Source organism: Ahaetulla prasina, chromosome 18 (genome assembly GCF_028640845.1).
Source record: "Ahaetulla prasina isolate Xishuangbanna chromosome 18, ASM2864084v1, whole genome shotgun sequence".
In the NCBI taxonomy this organism is placed as follows: Eukaryota; Metazoa; Chordata; class Lepidosauria; order Squamata; family Colubridae; genus Ahaetulla; species Ahaetulla prasina.
In genome coordinates this window covers 7,296,722-7,317,129 of record NC_080556.1, presented here as the reverse complement: position 1 = coordinate 7,317,129, position 20,408 = coordinate 7,296,722, and the positions used below count along the sequence as shown (strand labels likewise).

The following is a 20,408-nucleotide window of genomic DNA, read 5'->3' as shown; positions in this document are numbered from 1 at the left end:
GTCTGTCTGTCCGTCTATTTATCTCAAACTGCTACAGCAGGGCCCCCCCAACCTTTTGGATACCAGGCAGGGGTGAAATCCAGCAGGTTCTGGAGAACCAGTAGCGGAAATTTTGAGTAGTTCTGAGAACCAGAAAAAACCACCTCTGGCTGGGCCCAGAGTGGGAAGGGAAGGGGGATTTTGCAGTATCCTTCCCCCGGAGTAGGGTGGGAATGGGGATTTTGCAGTATCCTTCCCCTGCCACGCCCACCAAGCCACTAAATCTCCCCAGATGAATTCTCAAAAAACAACCTTCTCCAACAGTCTGTAGAGATTCTCAGTCACCAAGGGGCCTCAATGACCCTCTAAAACAGCTTTTTCACCCCTCTGCTGCGGCTCCCTGTCACTCAAAATATGTATCACAACTGCCAATGTGCGACACCCGCCGGCATGCGATTTATTGAGCTTTTCAACCCCCGGTAGGCTAACCATGGATAATCCAAGAAAAGAAAAGTTTCAGAAGAAAACAGAACATGTAATTCAACTTTTGTGGCGGCTCAAGAAATAGTCAGGCACGGGAAGGGTTTTGTGGCTCCCGGTATTTCCTTTTCTGTGGCTCTTCTGAATGGTTGCAGACCCCCTGCCCTAAAAGGATGCAAATGACCAGCTATCTGCAAGGAATATAAATCCTTCCATTTCCCACTGTCCTGTCAGAGCTGAAGAAGCTTCTTGGATGAGAAGGGAAACGTCTTCAAAAGAAAAAACAAGGAAGCCCAGTGGGTTCCTGAAAAAACACCTCTGGAACAACGGTCCCCAACCTCTTGCCTTCTATATGTGATCAGGATTATAGTTCTCATGTCCGTCCTCCCCCTCCCTCTCCGCCCCCCCCTCCCCAAGACTAGAACAACCAGCAGGGATGATAGGAGTTGTACCTTCACCTATTTAGAAGAGACATACTGAAAGAGACCACTGTAAAATCTTCCCAAGCTCGCTTTAACAGGCTTGTCCTCCCTTGAAAGACTACCCTGGCTGGGTGGCGGAAAAAACCCGAAAATAGAAAAATTGTGGTAGCGGAAGTATCACAAGTCCTTTCCACCACCAAATTTTCCCTGCTGAGTTACTCCCTTCGGTGCTTTGGCTCTCCAAAACAAAGAATAATGTTGCCTTTCAGAAAGGCGGAATTAATGCTGTGGCTGAAATTTCAGGTTTCTTGGGACAGAATTTAGGAAGATTTTATTTTCAGCGTGACTAACACGCCCACGCCCAGCCGAGAAAGTCAACGATTCCGTTTCTTCCCAGATTTCTTCCTCGTTTTTATACTGCCGTATGGACTTGTGTTCCAGAGTGCAGAGAAGAGCAACAAAGAGGATTAAGGGACTGGAGCGTAATACATACGAAGAACGGTTGCAGGAACTGGGTATGCCTAGTTTAATGAAAAGAAGGACTAGGGGAGACATGATAGCAGGGTTCCAATATCTCAGGGGTTGCCACAAAGAAGAGGGAGTCAAGCTATTCTCCAAAGCACCTGAGGGCAGGACAAGAAGCAATGGATGGAAACTAATCAAGGAGAGAAGCAACTTAGAACTAAGGAGAAATTTCCTGACAGTTAGAACAATTAATCAGTGGAACAACTTGCCTCCAGAAGTTGTGAATGCTCCAACACTGGAAGTTTTTAAGATAATGTTGGATAACCATTTGTCTGAAGTGGTGTAGGGTTTCCTGCCTGGTCTGGGGGTTGGGCTAGAAGACCTCCAAGGTCCCTTCCAACTCTGTTGTTGTTGTTATTATTGTTGTTGTTGTTCCAACTCTGACAGCAAGAAAAAAAAGAGAGAAAGGAAGCGTATTCCATTCGTAGGAGCGCTGAAGCCACAGCAGTTTGAAAACTGAGCCGCCGCAAAGGGGATGCGGTCGAGGGAGGGGAGGGGAGGGGAGCGGGGGCGCAAGAGTGTCGCCGAGCATCTGGACTCAAGGAGAAGCTGATTCCATGCCAACAATGACAAACGCGGCTGTAAATGGCATTGGAGCGAGATGCTGACACCCTGCGAACAACAAGGTTACCCTTCCCATTGTGAGAGGGCTTTAATGGGCCAAAACCGACAGCGGGGAAACGAGAGGCCAGAATTAAAAAAAATAATAATAATAATAATACTAACGGTCGTCGAAGACTGCGGCTTCCCGCCTGCCTTGATCCATTTGCGGACGAAGGCGAAGTCTCCTTTTTAGCACAGATTATTTAGGCTGGAGGAGGTTATTTCAAGGGTGGCTCGTGATATAAATTGCAGCGACGGTCTGCGGGGAGGGATAATTTAATAAATGGTGGCGGGTAAGTTTCTAGTCCTCATGGTCACAAACTCAATCATTGCAATGTCTACAAAGGATAGGGAAGGGAGAGGTTCGGGGGGGGAGGCTAAATTGATGCTTTCTGCTACCCGGAGAGAGAAATTGTGCTCTTCTTTAAATCCTTTTTTTTTTTTTTAAATTCTTACACATAGTTTGCTATTAAGGATCTTGCCGTTCCTGAATGTTTCACTTAGCAAATTTAAGTTTTGGAATTTTGCTGCTTGAGGCTGAGCCGTTACTGAAGATGGAGCAGCTATGATGGACGGCCACCTGTCAGCGGTGCTCTCTGGACCGCACTTGGGGAATTAATGGCGCACGGTGTCTCGGAAAGTAGACAATTATTTGCCCTTATGTTCCTCTAAGTAAAGACGTGGGCTGGGTTTTCGTCTGAAACCTTAAAACACGCGGTTGCAAATTTTACCATGAAAGAAAAGTGGGTTAATTGATACCATGAAACCAACGACATTCCATAAACTGGGAAGGATTTCGGCCTTCATCAGACCCTCTTTTTTTTTTTTTTTACATTCCAGGGAATTTAAATACCGTATATACTCGAGTATAAGCCGAGTTTTTCAGCACGTTTTTTGTGCTGAAAAACGTCCCCTCGGCTTATACTCGGGTCTATACGGCTTATACTCGAGTTTTGTTTTTTTTTAAAGCCCCTCGGCTTATACTCGAGTATATACGGCTTATACTCGAGTTTTTTTTTTTTTTCTTTTTTTCACATTTTACCGGACGGCGCGGGGAAGCCCTGCCGGTGCAGTGAGAGGGCGGGGCGGGGGAGTCGCCAGCCTTCTCAGCTGAGGGAGGGAGGGTTTCCCCAACCGGTAGGTGCCTCATTTCCCACCCTCGGCTTATACTCGAGTCCCCAGTTTACCCCAGTTTTTGGGGTAAAATTGGGGACCTCGGCTTATACTCGGATCGGCTTATATTCGAGTATATACGGTAGGTCTGCAACACATTTGGATGGTCTACTGACAAAACACGCCAAAACCTTTCTAGAAAGTTATAGGAATGTATCCGAGAGAGAGAGAGAGAGAGAGAGAAAAGAGAAATTGCCTTGTTTTACACCATATTAGTAATATCTTACTAAAGGTAAAGGTTCCCCTTGCACATACGTGCTAGTCGTTCCCGACTCTAGGGGGCGGTGCTCATCTCCGTTTCAAAGCCGAAGAGCCAGCGCTGTCCGAAGACGTCTCCGTGGTCACGTGGCCGGCATGACTCAACGCCAAAGGCGCCCGGAACGCCGTTCCCTTCCCACCAAAGGTGGTCCCTATTTTTTCTACTTGCATTTTTTTTACATGCTTTCGAACTGCTAGGTTGGCAGAAGCCGGGACAAGTCACGGGAGCTCATCCCCTTACGCGGCAGCACTAGGGATTCGAACCGCCGATAACGTTCGATTGACAAGCTCAGCGTCTTAGCCACTGAGCCACTGCGTTTTACTACAGCCTTGCTATTAGTAATCTACAAACCAAGGTCTTTTCAATCTTGGCAATTTACAGGTAATTCGCAATTTACAACAGTTCATTTAGTGATGCAGTGAAAAAAGGTGACCTAGGGCTATTTTTCACACTCTCAAGCTTTCTAGCATTCAGACGTTCTAAAATTCAGACGTTTGGCAGTTGATTCATATTTATGACGGTTGCAGCGTCCGGGGGGGGGGCGGTGTGTCATGTGATCCCCTTTTGACGATGGGGAAGCCAGATTGACTTAACAACCACGTTAGTGGACTGAAGAACTGCTGTGATTCGCTTAACAACCGTGGCAAGAAAGGTCGCAAAATGGGGCAAAAGACACTTAACCTCAAGGTTGACTCAGCCTTCTATCCTTCCGAGGTGGGTAAAATGAGGACCTAGATTGTTGGGGGCAGTATGCTGACTCTGTAAGCCCGCTTAGAGAGGGCTGTAAAAGCACTGTAAAGCGGTATATAAGTCTAAATGCTATTGCTATCTATCTATCTATCTTCCTTCCTTCCCTCCCTTCCTCCCTCCCTCCTTCCTTCCCAGTGGTTAGAATGCAGTATTGCAGGCTAACTCTGACCACTACCAGCAGTTCGATCCTGACCGATTGGCTCAAGGTTGACTCAGCCTTCCGTCCTTCCGAGGTCGGTAAAATGAGGACCCAGATTGTCGGGAGCAAGAGGCTGACTCTGTAAACCGCTTAGAGATGACTGTAAAGTGCTGTGAAGTGGTATATAAGTCTAAGTGCTATTGCTATCTATCTTCCTTCCTCCCTCCCTCCCTGTGGTTAGAATGCAGTATTGCAGGTTAACTCTGCCCACTGCCAGCAGTTCAATCCTGGCTAAGTGGCTCAAGGTGGACTCAGCCTTCCATCCTTCCAAGGTCATTAAAATGAGGATCCCGATTGTTGGGGGCAAATAGGCTGACTCTGTAAACCATTTAGAGAGGGCTGCAAAACACTGCAAAGGGATATATAAGTCGAAGGGCTATTGCTATTAACAAATGTTTCGCTCGGCAACAGAAACATTGGGCTCAGTTGTGGCCGTAAGTTGAGGACTTAAACCGTACCTGTGGATTATGAAAATTGGAATAGAGACAGAGTGGGAACCCTTCGGGATTTTTTCAGAAGCCTGTGCTTACCCCAAAAAAGCCGGCCTTACAGGCTCTGCCAAGTCATGAAATCTAAACTAAACTCCAAGATTAGCCTTTGGCCTACGGGGACTGCGGTGGGCAGCCGAAACGCGGGCATCAGGCAAGCGAGTCGAGCTACAACTGGGAAGTAAACGATCCAATTAGTTCAAGGTCTCTGCAGAGCCCAGTGCTGATAGATTGGCTTAGGCAATACCTAAGCAGAAAAAGGAAGGAGGGATGGGAGAGTAAGCAAAAAAATTTAAAAAAAGATTAATTAAAAGAGAAGCAAGGAAGGAGCCCTCGCCCACAGAATGCTACATGGCTTCCCTAAAGGGCTCTAACTGGGGGTCCCCCCCGTACGCATTGAGGGGTTCTCGCCTCCATGAGAACAGTTTTGATTTCAAGGCACAGTTTTAGCCTCGCGGTGTGCTCCCCTCCCCTCCCCCCCCTCGCTTTTCCCAACGAATTATTTTTATTTTATATCTACGTCTATATATAGATATATAGCTGCTATGCGTTTCTCTTTCCTCTGAGCAATTACGCGGCAGTATATAAAGAGCAGGGGAGATGATGTTAATTAAACAGAAGATAATTTTCTGTCAGCCCACCGAGTGGGGGGCAAAGGGGTGGGGGGGAGGGGGGAGAGGAGGAGGAGGAGGAGGACGGCCGGGGGGGGGGGAAGAGGAAGCTGGGCCTCGGCTCCTCGGAACGTTTTCTCTCTTCAAAGCACAGGTATTGGTGTCAGCAAGAAAGGGGCCAATTTATTTAAATAATAATCGTAATAAACTCGACCAAAAGAGAGAGAAAGAGAGAGAGAGAGAGAGAGAGAGAGAGAGGGAAAGATTACTGCTGGGAGATGTAGAGCAAAGAATACGAGTGGAAGGTGCAATGGGAAATCTGACTGAATTTGCAAGAAATGCTCCTAGTCCACAAAAACAAATGATGCAAAGGTGAAGGTGGGCACGCAGGAGGGGTGTGACATTTTAGGACTGCAGATTCTTCCCTGATTAGGGTGGGAAAGAGAGGGTCTGAAAGCCTGCAGAGGTGACTGTTAATAGGATGGGATAGGATAGGATAGGATAGGATAGGATAGGATAGGATAGGATAGGATAGGATAGGATAGGATAGGATAGGATAGGATAGGATAGGAGTGATTAGATTGGGATAGAATCTAATAAGAATAGGATAGAAGAGAATTAGAATTAGAATTAGAATAGAGTAGAGTAGAGTAGAGTAGAGTAAAGTAGAGTAGAGTAGAGTAGGGGAGGGGAGGTGAGAAGAGAAGAGGAGAGGAGAGGAGAGGAGAGGAGTGATTAGATTGGGATAGAATCTAATAAGAATAGGATAGAAGAGAATTAGAATTAGAATTAGAATAGAGTAGAGTAGAGTAGAGTAGAGTAAAGTAGAGTAGAGTAGAGTAGGGGAGGGGAGGGGAGAAGAGAAGAGGAGAGGAGAGGAGAGGAGAGGAGAGGAGTGATTAGATTGGAATACAATCTAATAAGAATAGAAGAGAATTAGAATAGAATAGAATAGAATAGAATAGAATAGAATAGAATAGAATAGAATAGAATAGAATAGAATAGAATAGAATAGAATAGAATAGGAGTGATTAGATTGGAATAGAATCTAATAAGAATGCGATAGAAGAGAATTAGAAGAGAAGAGAATGAGAATGAGAATGAGAATGAGAATAGAACAGAATAGAACAGAACAGAATAGAATAGAATAGAACAGAATAGAATAGAATAGAACAGAATAGAATAGAATAGAATAGAATAGAATAGAATGAGCTGGAAGGGACCTTGGAGGTCTTCTAGTCCAACCCCCGGCTTAGGCAGGAAACCCTACACCACTTCAGACAAATGGTTATCCAACATCTTCTCCAAAACAGAACTTCAGAAAAAAAAAAGCCTCTGAAGCTCTGTTTGGGGGCTTCTTTTCTGAAGCTTCTTTCAGCCTCTGAAACCTCCGTTTGAGAAGCTGGGTGGGGCTACATTCGGAGTATAAGGCGCACCCAGATTTTCACCCTCTTCTTTGGGGGGGGAAAAAGGTACGTCTTATACGCCAAAAAACACGGTATATTGTTTGATTTAGTTTCCTAGTATGATTTTGACTGCTTAGTTAGTATCCTATGACTATCACTGCGTTGTCTCTGATGATTCTCGATGAGTATATTTTTTTTATGTACGCTGAGAGCGGATGCACCGAAGACAAATTCCTTGTGTGTCCAATCACACTTGGCCAATAAAGAATCCCATTCTGTTCTTTAAAAAAAAAGGTAAGGCTTATACTGCACACACTCACCAGGGCCTCGCGCGATGCTCCATTCTCGCTTCCAGAAGAGCCGATCTGTGCAAAGGAAGAACAAGGTTAGACTGCCACCCAATGGTCATCTCTAAGCAAACTTACAGTCGCACGCCACACACACGGGCGGGAAAAAGGCTTATGAACTGCCAGGAGTGCAAATCTATTGCAGGTAGTCCCTTGACCTACAACTGTTCCTTAAGCGACCGTTCAAAGTTACAACCGCACTGGAAGAAAGTGACTTAGGGCCGTGGTTTTCCACGGTTTTCCACCTTTTTCGGCATCCCCGTGCTCAAAACCCCATTAACAACTGTGGCCAGAAAGGTCGTAAAACGGGGCAAAATTCATTTGGCAACGGTCTTGCTTAGCAAGAGAAACTCTGCGTTCAATTGCGGTCGTTAAGTCGAGGACTACCTGTGTTTAAAACAAAAAAAAAAGCTTCAGTTAAAAGGGCACGGCAGTGGAAAGTCACTGAGGACTAGCACTGCTAGAATAAACAGCCTGACCTGGTAGAAGGCAGTGGCTCTTTATTTCAGGTATATATGGACAACAGTATAAAACCCAGTCCTGCTTCACTGCTGAATTTGGACCAATGGAGAGAGTTAGATTATGGACTCGTAGATTTTACAGCTGCATTCGAGGGTGCTAGCTGGATATGAACTTAGTTTGAGGCATTTGTATAGCTCGGGCCGCTGTTGCAAACTGCCTCGAGGTGTGACTTCCATCTGCGGCTCGGCATAAGAAAAAGAGTAGAAAGTTGGTACTAAAGTAAGACCAACTGTACACTGCCCTGAGTCCTTCGGGAGAAGGGCGGTATAAAAATTGAATAAATTATAATAATAATAACAACAACAACAACAACAACAACAACAACAACAGCAACTACAACTACTTTGGAGCTGAGGGGTCTTTGGTGCTCTCTGGGCTTGCTTGTTTTCTTGCAGGCATCTCATTACCCAACTAGGTAACATCATCAGTGCTAGAAGGGGCTAAGGTTTGCAGAGTGGAGGAGAAAGGGAGGAGGGGGAAAGAGGACCGTGGGGGTCCTTGGTGCTCGCCGAGTTCACTTGTTTTCTTGCAGACACTTCATTACCCAACTAGGTAACATCATCAGGTCAACCTCGAGCTACAAATTTCTTTCTGCGCCAACTCAGGAAGCTCAAACTGCCCAAGGAGCTGCTGATCCAGTTCTACAGAGGAATTATTGAGTCTGTCGTCTGCACCTCTATAACTGTCTGGTTCGGTTCTGCAACCCAACAAGACAGACACAGACTTCAGAGGATAATTAGAACTGCAGAAAAAATAATTGCTACCAACCTGCCTTCCATTGAGGGCCTGTATACTGCACGAGTCAAAAAGAGGGCTGGGAAAATATTTGCAGATCCCTCGCATCCTGGACATAAACTGTTTCAACTCCTACCCTCAAAATGACACTATAGAGCACTGCACACCAGAACAACTAGACACAAGAACAGTTTTTTCCCGAAGGCCATCACTCTGCTAAACAAATAATTCCCTCAACACTGTCAGACTATTCACTAAATCTGCACTACTATTAATCTTCTCATCGTTCCAATCACCCACCTCCTCCCACTTATGACTGTAACTTTCTTGCCTATATCCTTACGATTTATACTGATATTGTTTCCTGATTGCTTATTTGTACCCTATGACTATCATTAAGTGTTGTAAATGTTGTACCTTGATGAACGTATCTTTTCTTTTATGTACACTGAGAGCATATGCACCAAGACAAATTCCTTGTGTGTCCAATCACACTTGGCCAATAAAAATTCTATTCTATTCTATTCTATTCTATTCTATTCTATTCTATTCTATTCTATTCTATTCTATTCTTATTTGTACTCTATGACTATCATTAAGTGTTGTACCTTATGGTTCTTGACAAAGGTATCTTTCCTTTTATGTACGCTGAGAGCCTATGCATCAAAGACAAATTCCTTGTGTGTCCAATCACACTTGGCCAATAAATTCTATTCTATTCTATTCTATTCTATTCTATTCTATTCTATTCTATTCTATTCTATTCTATTCTATTCTAAAGGGAGGAGGGGGTAGAGGACTGTGGGGTCCTTGTTGCTCCCTGAGTTCACTTGTTTTCCTGCAGGCGTTTCATTACCCAGCTAGGTAACATCATCACGTCAACCCCGAGCTACAAATGTTCTCCTTTATTTACAATTCCCGCTCTGGAGTTGTAAGAGAAACCTGAAAAGCCACGTAGGGAAAGAAAACCGTAAGCCGAGAGGGGAAGAGAAAGAAGGAAAATGGGCGGGTGGAAAGGAAGTGTAACTCAGGGGGAAAACGTTTCCCTTCCTTGGAAAAGAGTCGTAAGTTCAACCTCTATTTTAAAAAGACCAGAGAGCAGGAAATCGGAAAACCTTAGCTGGGGTTTACATTGATTGGCAACTCCGTAAAATAAGCTACATCCTTTCCTGGCCTTATGAAGCTGATCCCAAGACAAACATATATGAATTAAGGAGGGAACCGGCTGTTCTACGTTCCAAATGCTCTGAATTTCCCTTTTTTCTCTCTCTCTCTCTCTCTTTTGATTACTGCACAGCCGTGAGACACAACGTAGGATGAGTCGAAGATCCAAGTCACCAGAAGAAAAATCAATCCACATCAGAGATGAACCAGACTCAACTGGGAGGGCAAAGAAGCAGTTGGCTAGAGGGGACCCTAAAAGGGCATCCAGACACCCTTTTGCTTCTGCCACGCAACAGCCTGCCTTCTACGAAACAAACACTGGCCGTGTTATTACTGCCACCTATAGAAAACTCCGAAGTTGCATTGGTTTTGCCTTCCAGACAGAAGCAATTTACTGGCCCAAAGCCAGAGGGAATGTTTATTTTGTTTTGTTTTGTTAAAAGGTAACGAAAAATGTCAAGTTTGCCTTTTTCTTATTTAAAAAAAGAAAAGAAAAGCAGAAGTATGCATACATTAATGGAAAAGATAAAGAGTCCGTTCCATCTCATTAAAAAGTCCAAGCCAGACAGGTGGCCGATGAATACGATGCACAGAATTAAATGGAAAGAGAGTTAATAAATGTTTGACTCTTTCTCCCTTTATAATGCAGGGAGAAATTAGATATTCATCAGTGTCCTATTTCTATTTTGAAGAGAACTAATAACATGTTTTGACTCTTTCTCCCTTTATAATGCAGGGAGAAATTAGATTTTCCTTTTTATATTTGTATGAGAAATTCCTCATGCAAATATAAAAGGCAATCGGTGAACAACGCTGGGGCCAAGGAAGGAGAGAAAGGGGAAAAAAAAGAAAAGAAATGGTGTGTTAAAAAAGGCCTCCGCTTGGATTAGGAAGATTTCAGATGTGGTACAAGGAATAAAGAGAAATTGGCAAAGCCGCCATAGCTCCAGTTAAGAATATGCTTCCTGCTTCTAATTTTAATATCACATGTCATTTTATCATTTAAAGCTAATTTAAATGATAAAAAAAAAAAAAAAAAAAGAATATGCTTCCTGCTCTGCTCACCTCCAATAATTTTCAAATAATTCCAAATGCTGAAAGAAGATGCAACTCAACCACAGAGTTTATACTTTTAAGTCCCAGAGGGGCGGTCAAGGGAAATGCAGATGTTTTGCATTTTCTGGGTTTTTATGGGGGCGCGGAGTGCTGCTGCTCTATTCCCCAATTCTTTGGGCTAAATTCCCTCCGCTGAGTTTGCTTTATAACTGGCTCTTCCTTTATCATTATTTTATCGATTATCCCGTGGCAGTCCTAAGGGGTAACTTCACCACATTTAGGGGGAAAACCGTTAAGGTTAACAGTGGCAGTCTTATTCCAGAAGAAATATACGTTGAGTTTATATATAGTTGTCCTGCTGTTACCACATGCCTCCCACCGACCCGTGCGCTCTCACAGAGAGGGTCTTCTCAGGGTGCCGTCCGCCAAGCAGTGTCGGCTGGCGGCCCCCAGGTGAAGGGCCTTCTCTGTGGGAGCATCTACTCTCTGGAACGAACTTCCCCCCGGTTTACGCCAATTGCCTGACTTCCGGACCTTTCGCCAGGAACTGAAAACTTATTTATTTATCCAAGCGGGACTGGCCTGATTTTTTAAATTTTAAATAATTTCTTAATTGTAATTTTATTGGGTATTTTATATGGTCAATTGGACGGTTTTAATTTCAGCCTTTTATTGAATAAGTTTTTTAATTGTCATTTTAGTGTGTATATAAATTGTTTTAATACAGGCTGTACACCGCCCTGAGTCCCTCGGGAGAAGAGCGGTATAAAAGTTTAATAAAATAAAATAAATAAAATAAAATAATATAGTAAGATGAGCCCCATTCCCCAGGAAATTTTGCTGTTAATAATGTCAGGCAGGTAGGAAGACTGGAATTCTATTGATATAGGCCAGTGATGGCGAACCTGTTTGACACAGAGTGCCCAAACTGGAATGCGCGAGCATGGGTGCGTGCCGGACCGCCAGAAACCCGGACACGCGCATGCCTGTTTTTGGGGTGTTTTTTGGGCTGTTTTCAGGCTGGTTTTGGCCTGTAAAATGACCTGAAAACGACCCGAAAACAACCCGAAAACGACCTGGAAAACAGCCGGGTTTTTTTGAGCCGTTTTCCGGTGCTTCAGCCCCCGTGAAGAGCAGCTGAGAAGAGCAGAAGAGCAGCTGGCGATGGCGCTCGTGCCCACAGAGAGAGTTCTACATCTGGCACACATGTCATAGGCTTGCCATCACGGATATAGGCTAAAACAGGGGTCCCCCAACCTTTCGGACCTCAGGGACCGCTAAATTCATCATTTTGAATCCCACGGACCACTAATATGATCCGCCTAAGGACCGGCTGGGTGGGCGTGGCTAGGCGGTCATGTGACTGGGTGGGCGTGACTGGCCCAACTCGATGTCACTCACATCCAGGGGTGCCTCGTTGGCCTCTACTCACCCCTCCCATGCCAGCCACTCCTCGCCTCCCCGCCCGGGCTCCTTAGGGCCCCAACAGGAAGCAGTTGTTGGAGCTAAGCAGCCACCAGGAGAAAGAGTTGGCAAAAGAGCTCAGTTCAAATTGGATCTGGCCGAGAAGGAGGGTCAGCAGAAGCACCTCACTGAGAACTAGGAGCATTGGCTTTTCAAGAAGAGGGAAGACCTGCTGGAGTGCAAGGCCAGGTACCGGCGCCTGGAAGCTCAGTGGGCTGAGATGGTCAGCCAGTTCCAGGCCATGAGGCAGTCCCACTGGAACGAGGCCCTCTGGCCCCTCGCCACCAGCAGCGCTTCCCTCCAGCCTTCGCCCAAAGCCCTGCAACAGGAGGCTGAAGCAGACCCCAAGTCGGAATTTCTGCCCCCCCCCTTCGGGGTCTTTGGGGTCCACATAAAAAGACCCCGAAGGGGGAGACTCTGCAGCAATACAAACATTCATTGCATGTATCCATCCCAGGGACCATAGTTTGAGGACCTCCGATTTAGTGCAATATAAAAAAAGACAAATAATTGTTCTGTGGACCACCAAAATTTTCTCACGGACCACCAGTAGTCCAGGGACCACCAGTTGGTGACCACTGGGCTAAAATAACAGTGGTTCCCCTCCTTTCCCTATATACCATAGAAAGTCAAGATGGGGCCCCCTTGAGTTTCTTTATCATACTTTCCTTTCCTCCTCGTCTTTTACTGACTCCCACCATCTATTTTCTTCAATGGCTCTCTTTGTCTTCTACTTTGTACAAGCCCTCTTTCTTCCCGAATGCTCAATGAAAGAAAACAAGATTGCTGCGGAGGAGATAGAAAGCTGTGGGGAAGATGGGTAACCGAACGCGTTTAAACAAAACAACAGCGCAACTGATAGACTAACAAACCGCCGTGCGCCACCACGTACGATGGCAAAATCCAATTAATATGTGAGTATTTGTATAGGCTGCATAGAAAGGTTTGACCTCCAGAAGTCTGCAGGTGAAAAAAAGATGAAAGGGCAATTTGAAGAGACTCCGATGAAGGTTTGTCTACTGATTAATATTCAGACAGGTTATCTGCCTTTATGCGGCATTCAAGAAGTTTGTGAGTTAAGAAAGAACGGGGAAAGAATGGAAGGGGGGAGTTAGTGTGGTGTGGTGCTTAAAAGAAACTCTTGGTAGAAATATATCCAGGTTTTTCTAAAGCAAGGTTCAGAAGTATGGCTTATTAACGTTCTTGGTGGCTCGAGACCCTCTAAATCAGGGGTCCCCAACCTTTCAGAACTCAGGGATCACTAAATTCAGAATTTTACATCCCGCGGACCACTAATACGATCTGCCTAATGACCGGCTGGGTGGGCGTGTCAAGGTGGTCATGTGGCTGGGTGGGCGTGGCCAACTTGATGCCACTCACGTTGAGGGGGGCCTCGCCAGCCTCCATTCATCCCTCCCCTCCCAGTCACTCCTCCCCTCCCCACCTGGGCTCCTTAGGGCCCCAACAAGAAGCAGTTATTGGAGCTAAGCAGCCCCCAGGAGAAAGAGTTGGCAAAAAAGCTCAGTTCAAATTGGATCTGACCGAGAAGGAGGCTCAGCAGAAGCACCTCACTGAGGACTAGGAGCATAGGCTTTCCAAGCTGAGGGAAGACCTGCAGGAGTGCAAGGCCAGGTACCGGCTCCTGGAGGCTCAGTGGGCTGAGATGGTCAGCCAGTTCCAGGCCATGATGCAGTCCCACTGGAACGAGGCCCTCCGGCTCTTTGCTACCAGCGGCACTTCCCTCCAGCCTTCGCCCAAAGCCCCACACCAGGAGGCTGAAGCAGACCCCCGAGTCGGAATTTCTGGCCCCCTCTGACCCACACAAAAAGACCCCGAAGGGGGAGACCCTCTGCAGCAAACCCAAACGTTCATTGCACGTAACTGTCCCTGCCTGATTGCCAGAGGCTTTTCTTTTCTTTTAAAAGCATTTTTTTTTTGCCTTTAAAAGAAAAAAAAAAAGCAGGCAACTCAGCTGGGATCATCAGAGGAGCCTTTTAGAAGAATTTTTTCTACAACCTCTTCTGCCGAAGAGGTTGTAAAAAAATGCTTTTAAAAGCCTCTGACAATCCCAGCTGAGCCGCGCAATCATCAGAGGCTTTTTTTTTTTACTTTTAAAAGCATTTTTTTCAGCCGAAGAAAAAATGCTTTTAAAAGTTAAAAAAAAAAAAAGCTCTGACGATCGCGCGGCTCAGCTGGGCATGTGGGGGGGCAGGGATTTTTGCTACTGGTTCTCCGAACCATCCGCCGCCATCGCTACCGGATCACGCGATCCGGTCCGAACCGGGAGCATTTCACCCCTGGTTTCTGCCCCACTGACTTTCTAAAAATGGCTCTCAACATGTTGCATAGTCTGGTATGTCCCCTCGGATAACAACCATCGAGCAGCCCCGTGCTAAGAGAATCTAAGGGAGTTGAAGAGCACATAGAAAAAAAGCTCCAATTTTTTTTTTTTATTATCACAAGCATTTTTCATTCCTGTAACGTTGCGATAAAAGAAAGATGGCCCAATGATTACAAGTCTGCCTCTTTTCTTGCTTTTCAGCTTGTGTATTGAGCCGGGACTTCTCAGCTGCCCTCATCTATTATCTTCTCAGAAACCACAATTGCTCGTCTTCTTCTCTTTTTTTTTTTCCCTTTTAAAGACTTTATTGAATTTTACATAAATGCACAGATATTTAAAAAAAAAACAAAAAAACCTTCCAGACTCCTCAGAGACACAAGCTAAATGATTCATCCAATTAGAACTTCATTTGGCTATTATAGAAGATATTGAGCCGTATAAATCAGTTCAGGTTAAGATGAAGGAGTAAGAAAAAGACAAATGTTTATGGACGTGTCTAAAAAAATGGATTAAGAAGGGAAAAAAAAAACAAGGACAGAGCATATAAATAAAATTTTAAAAAAAAACCCCAAGGGCAGATAAACAGTCTTTCTGCAGAATAATTTTCTGGTACTTATTCAGTCTCTTAAATACATCAGTTTTCAATTGAAAATCACCAGACTCTGCATCAATCAAAGCCAGTCCTGATAAAGGCCTACAATTGTGGTTCTGTACAGCTTAAAAATGAACCCGTTAGAAATGTATAATATGGGCCTCTGTGGCTCAGACTGCTAATGCAGTCTGTTATTAACAGCAGCTGCCTGCAATTACTGCAGCTTCTAGTCCCACCAGGCCCAAGGTTGACTCAGCCTTCCATCCTTTATAAGGTAGGTAAAATGAGGACCCAGATTGTTGGGGGCAATAAGTTGACTTTGTATATAAATATACTAATAGAATGAAGACTATAGCTTGACATAGTGTAAGCCGCCCTGAGTCTTCGGAGAAGGGCGGGATATAAATGCAAATTTAAAAAAATAAAATAAATATGTAAATAATAAATATATAAGAATCTAGAAAAGAAAAGCTATTAATAATAGATAATTTAATGTAAATAAAGAAAAGGGGATGAGAAAGAAAATACAAGAACAAATGCGATTTTGGGGGGAAAGGTATAAAAGCGAAAGAAGACCACTAAGAAATGCTGTTTAGAAATAGGAAATATCTATATGTTACATGTTGTGTGTTTGTCAGATTGTGTATCACATTAAAACAATAAAAAAAAAAATGAACCCATGGTTCACTGTTAGAAAGGGTTAAGAAAAACCATGCACAAAATAGTGGGACTGCTCACCGACATGCAGAAATAGATCAAAATAAGTACCGTGTACAAATATCACAGCTATTCATATGCGCCAGAGGGGTTTTTATGGGTTTTTTTTTGCTACTATGATATGCTATAGAACAGGGGTCCCCCAACCTTTCGCACCTCAGGGACCACTAAATTCATAATTTTAAATCCCGTGGACCGCTAATATGATCGGCTTAATGACTGGCTGGCTGGGCGTGGCTAAGTGGTCATGTGACTGGGTGGGCATGGCCAACTTGATGTCACTCATGTTCAGGGGCGCCTCGCTGGCTTCTACTCACCCTCCTTGCCTGCCTGCTAGGACTCCTTAGGGCCCCAACAGGAAGCAGTTGTTGGAGCTAAGCAGCCACCATGAGAAAGAGTGGGCAAAACAGCTGGCTCAGTTCAAATTGGATCTGACCGAGAAGAAGGTTCAGCAGAAGCACCTCACTGAGGACTAGGAGCATAGGCTTTCCAAGCAGAGGGAAGACCTGCGGGAGTGCAAAGCCAGGTACCGGCGCCTGGAGGCTCAGTGGGCTGAGATGGTCAGCCAGTTCCAGGCCATGATGCAGTCCCACTGGAACGAGGCCCTCCAGCTCTTCGCCACCAGCAGCGCTTCCCTCCAGCCTTCACCCAAAGCCCCACACCAGGAGGCTGAAGCAGACCCCCGAGTTGGAATTTCTGCCCCCTTCTGACCCACACAAGAAGACCCCGAAGGGGGAGACCCTCTGCAGCAACATAAACATTTGTTGCACCTATCTGTCCCAGGTGCTGTAGTTTGAGAACCCCTGATTTAGGGCAATATAAAAAAAGGCAAATAATTTTTCTGTGGACCACCAAAATTTTCTCGTGGGCCAGCAGTGGTCCACGGATCACCAGTTGGTGACCGCTGCTCTAGATCAATGTCCTGGCTAAATAATATGAAGACAAAAGAAATGAATAAAATAAGAAAGTTCTTCCTGTATTCCTAGAAAGGAATCTCCAGCCTTTCTGGACATCCTTCACATGCCCGACGGTATCTTGTGGGCACACCGGCTGACCCAATGTCAACATGCCTGGGTTCAAAGAACCGGAATCCATTCAGGAGGATAAGAATTTTAAGTATGATGAAGAGAAACACGTGTTTTTTTTTTTATTTCTCTTCACAAATGCTTTGTACCGTTCTTACTCTGGACGACAAGGGAAGGTAAACGACTCTCCCTGGGAAGAAGCGGAACCTGCAGATTTGCAGGTTGCGCCTGGCACCCTCGTGCCCTGTCAATGCAGGACTACAACTTCCATCACGCCCAACTAAAAGAAAGGTCGACTGACTGCCAGAGGTCGATTATCAATCCTATTTAGAAATTGCACCCCCTCTGTCTCTTCTCTGCTGGAATGAATGCCCACCCTCCCTTCCACTTCTGGAGAGGCGGGCAGAGAAAGGTGGGGGGCTGATGCCATGTTAAGAAAAAAATCCCTCCTTCCCTTCTCTCTTCGCTGCCTTTAATTTCAGATGGGTCCGCCAAGGATAGGATTTACTCCTTTGGTCCTTTCCAAAGGGGCAGAAACTTAATTTTTTCCTCTGCCCCTTTTGCCCCTACACAAGGCACCACAACCCCCCCAAAAAACTCCTCCATCCGTCCCCTTTTTTAGGGTTTCTCCCTTGTTCTTTTTCTGGAGGGAGGGGGAGGATAGAAGAGGTTATTTCTCACCCCTCCCTGCCTTCATGTATGTGCGAACCCCCAAACTCCTCCATCCATCCATCCCTTTTTTTAGGAATTCTTTTTCTTGGTGAAAGGGGATTATAGAAGAGCCCATTTCTCACCCCTCCCTGCCTTTATTTATGTGCCAACCCCCAAACTCCTCCATCTATTCATCCTTCCCTTTTTTTAGGGTTTCTCCCTTGTTCTTTTTCTTGAGGAAGGGGGAGGATAGAAGAGCCCATTTCTCACCCCTCCCTGCCTTCATTTATGTGCCAATCTCCAAACTCCTCCATCCATCCATCCATCCATCCCTTTTTTAGGGATTCTCCCTTGTTCTTTTTCTTAAGGGAGGGGGAGGACAGAAGAGGTTATTTCTCACCCCTCCCTGCCTTCATTTATGTGCCAATCCCCAAACTCCTCCCTCCCTCCATCTATCCCTTCTTTTAGGGATTCTCCCTTGTTCTTTTTCTTGAGGAAGGGGGAGGATAGAAGAGCCCATTTCTCACCCCTCCCTGCCTTTATTTATGTGCCAACCCCCAAACTCCTCCATCCATCCATCCATCACTTTTTTAGGGATTCTCCCTTGTTCTTTTTCTTAAGGGAGGGGGAGGACAGAAGAGGTTATTTCTCACCCTCCCTGCCTTCCTTTATGTGCGAACCCCCAAACTCCTCCATCCATCCATCCCTTTTTTTAGGAATTCTTTTTCTTGGTGAAAGGGGATTATAGAAGAGCCCATTTCTCACCCCTCCCTGCCTTTATTTATGTGCCAACCCCCAAACTCCTCCATCTATTCATCCTTCCCTTTTTTTAGGGTTTCTCCCTTGTTCTTTTTCTTGAGGAAGGGGGAGGATAGAAGAGCCCATTTCATACCCCTCCCTGCCTTCATTTATGTGCCAATCCCCAAACTCCTCCATCCATCCATCCATCCATCCATCCATCCATCCATCCATCACTTTTTTAGGGATTCTCCCTTGTTCTTTTTCTTAAGGGAGGGGGAGGACAGAAGAGGTTATTTCTCACCCCTCCCTGCCTTCATTTATGTGCCAATCCCCAAACTCCTCCCTCCCTCCATCTATCCCTTCTTTTAGGGATTCTCCCTTGTTCTTTTTCTTGAGGAAGGGGGAGGATAGAAGAGCCCATTTCTCACCCCTCCCTGCCTTTATTTATGTGCCAACCCCCAAACTCCTCCATCCATCCATCCATCACTTTTTTAGGGATTCTCCCTTGTTCTTTTTCTTAAGGGAGGGGGAGGACAGAAGAGGTTATTTCTCACCCCTCCCTGCCTTCATTTATGTGCAAACCCCCAAACTCCTCCATCCATCCCTTTTTTAGGGTTTCTCCCTTGTTCTTTTTCTTAAGGGAGGGGTATTATATAAGGTGTCATTTCTCACCACCACCCCTACCTTTATTTATGTCCGAACCCCCAAACTCCTCCATCTATTCCATCCCTTTTTTTAGGGATTCTCCCTTGTTTTTTTTCTTGAGGAAGGGGGAGGATAAGAGGAGGTTATTTCTCACCCCTCCCTGCCTTCCTTTATGTGTGAACCCCCCAAACTCCTCCATCCATTCCATCCCCTTTTTTAGGGTTTCTTCCTTGTTCTTTTTCTTAAGGGAGGGGTATTATAGAAGGTGTCATTTCTCACCACCACCCCTACCTTTATTTATGTGTGAACCCCCAAACTCCTCCATCCATTCCATCCCCTTCTTTTAGGGTTTCTCCCTTGTTCTTTTTCTTGAGGAAGGGGGAGAATAGAAGAGCCCATTTCTCACCCCTCCCTGCCTTCATTTATGTGCCAATCCCCAAACTCCTCCATCCATCCATCCATCCATCCCGTTTTTAGGGATTCTCCCTTGTTTTTTTTCTTGAGGAAGGGGGAAGATAAGAAGAGGTTATTTCTCACCCCTCCCTGCCTTCCTTTATGTGTGAACCCCCCCAAAACTCCTCCACCCATTCCATCCATCCCTTTTTTAGGGTTTCTCCCTTGTTCTTCTTCTTAAGGGAGGGGTATTATAGAAGGTGTCATTTCTCACCACCACCCCTACCTTTATATATGTGCGAACCCCCAAACTCCTCCATCCGTTCCATCCCCTTCTTTTAGGGTTTCTCCCTTGTTCTTTTTCTTGAGGGAGGGGGGAGGACAGAAGAGGCCATTTCTCACCCCTCCCTGCCTTCCTTTATGTCTTTATGCCTGTCCTATTCTTTCCTTTCATTATATCCAATTAATATAGTTATTACATACTTATACCTATATATATTGCTTATGTGTTATATAGTTACTTTCATGCTTATGCTGATATATACTGTTGTGGCAAAATAAATAAAAATAAATAAATGTGGCACCAAAGGATTCCCCTGCTTTTCCACCCACCCCACCCCGGCCTTCTCCAATTATGAAGCAAAAGACCCACTGCTCCCCCTCTTTCTAGGGGTGTTTTTATATATTTATAAATACGTTTATAATATTTCTATTCTGTTCTGTTTCTAGGGGGTTTCTCCCCTAAGGGCCTTCATGGTGGGGGTGGGGAGGTGGAGAGAGAGAAGGGGGGGGATGGGAAAGAAAGGGGCGCCCCCTTCCCTCCCCCTCCCTCCCTTTATGGGGCGCCCCATGCCTGCCCTTCCCCCCCCCAGGTGGAGCTGGGAGGGGTGTCTCCTCTTTGCGAGGCCCGAAGCCCCCCCAGCGCCCCTCCCCGCCTCCCAGGGGATGAGGAGCCCCCCCCCCACTTTCAAGGAGTCTGGGCCCCCACCCGCCCCCCCCCCTCCGGCTCACCTGCCCAGGTTGCTCAGCCTGCTCCGAGGAGGCCATCTTCCCAGACCCGGCTAATCGCGGCGGGCCTGGCAACCGAGGGCCGAGAGGCGGGGAGGGGGGGGGGAGAAGA

At 45.7% G+C, this 20,408-nt stretch overlaps 1 protein-coding gene across 1 annotated transcript in view; it reads right to left on the bottom strand.

The window, feature by feature from the left end:
- PEX14 (peroxisomal biogenesis factor 14) overlaps positions 1-20,408 on the bottom strand; it is a 126,232-nt gene extending 105,824 nt beyond the window's left edge. Inside the window, exons 1-2 of the mRNA XM_058161282.1 lie at positions 20,300-20,408; positions 7,216-7,260 (exon numbers count right to left, since the gene is read on the bottom strand). Coding sequence (XP_058017265.1) covers positions 7,216-7,260; positions 20,300-20,335 — 81 coding nt within the window. The 5' untranslated portion in view covers positions 20,336-20,408. The remainder of the gene's footprint in view (positions 1-7,215; positions 7,261-20,299) is intronic.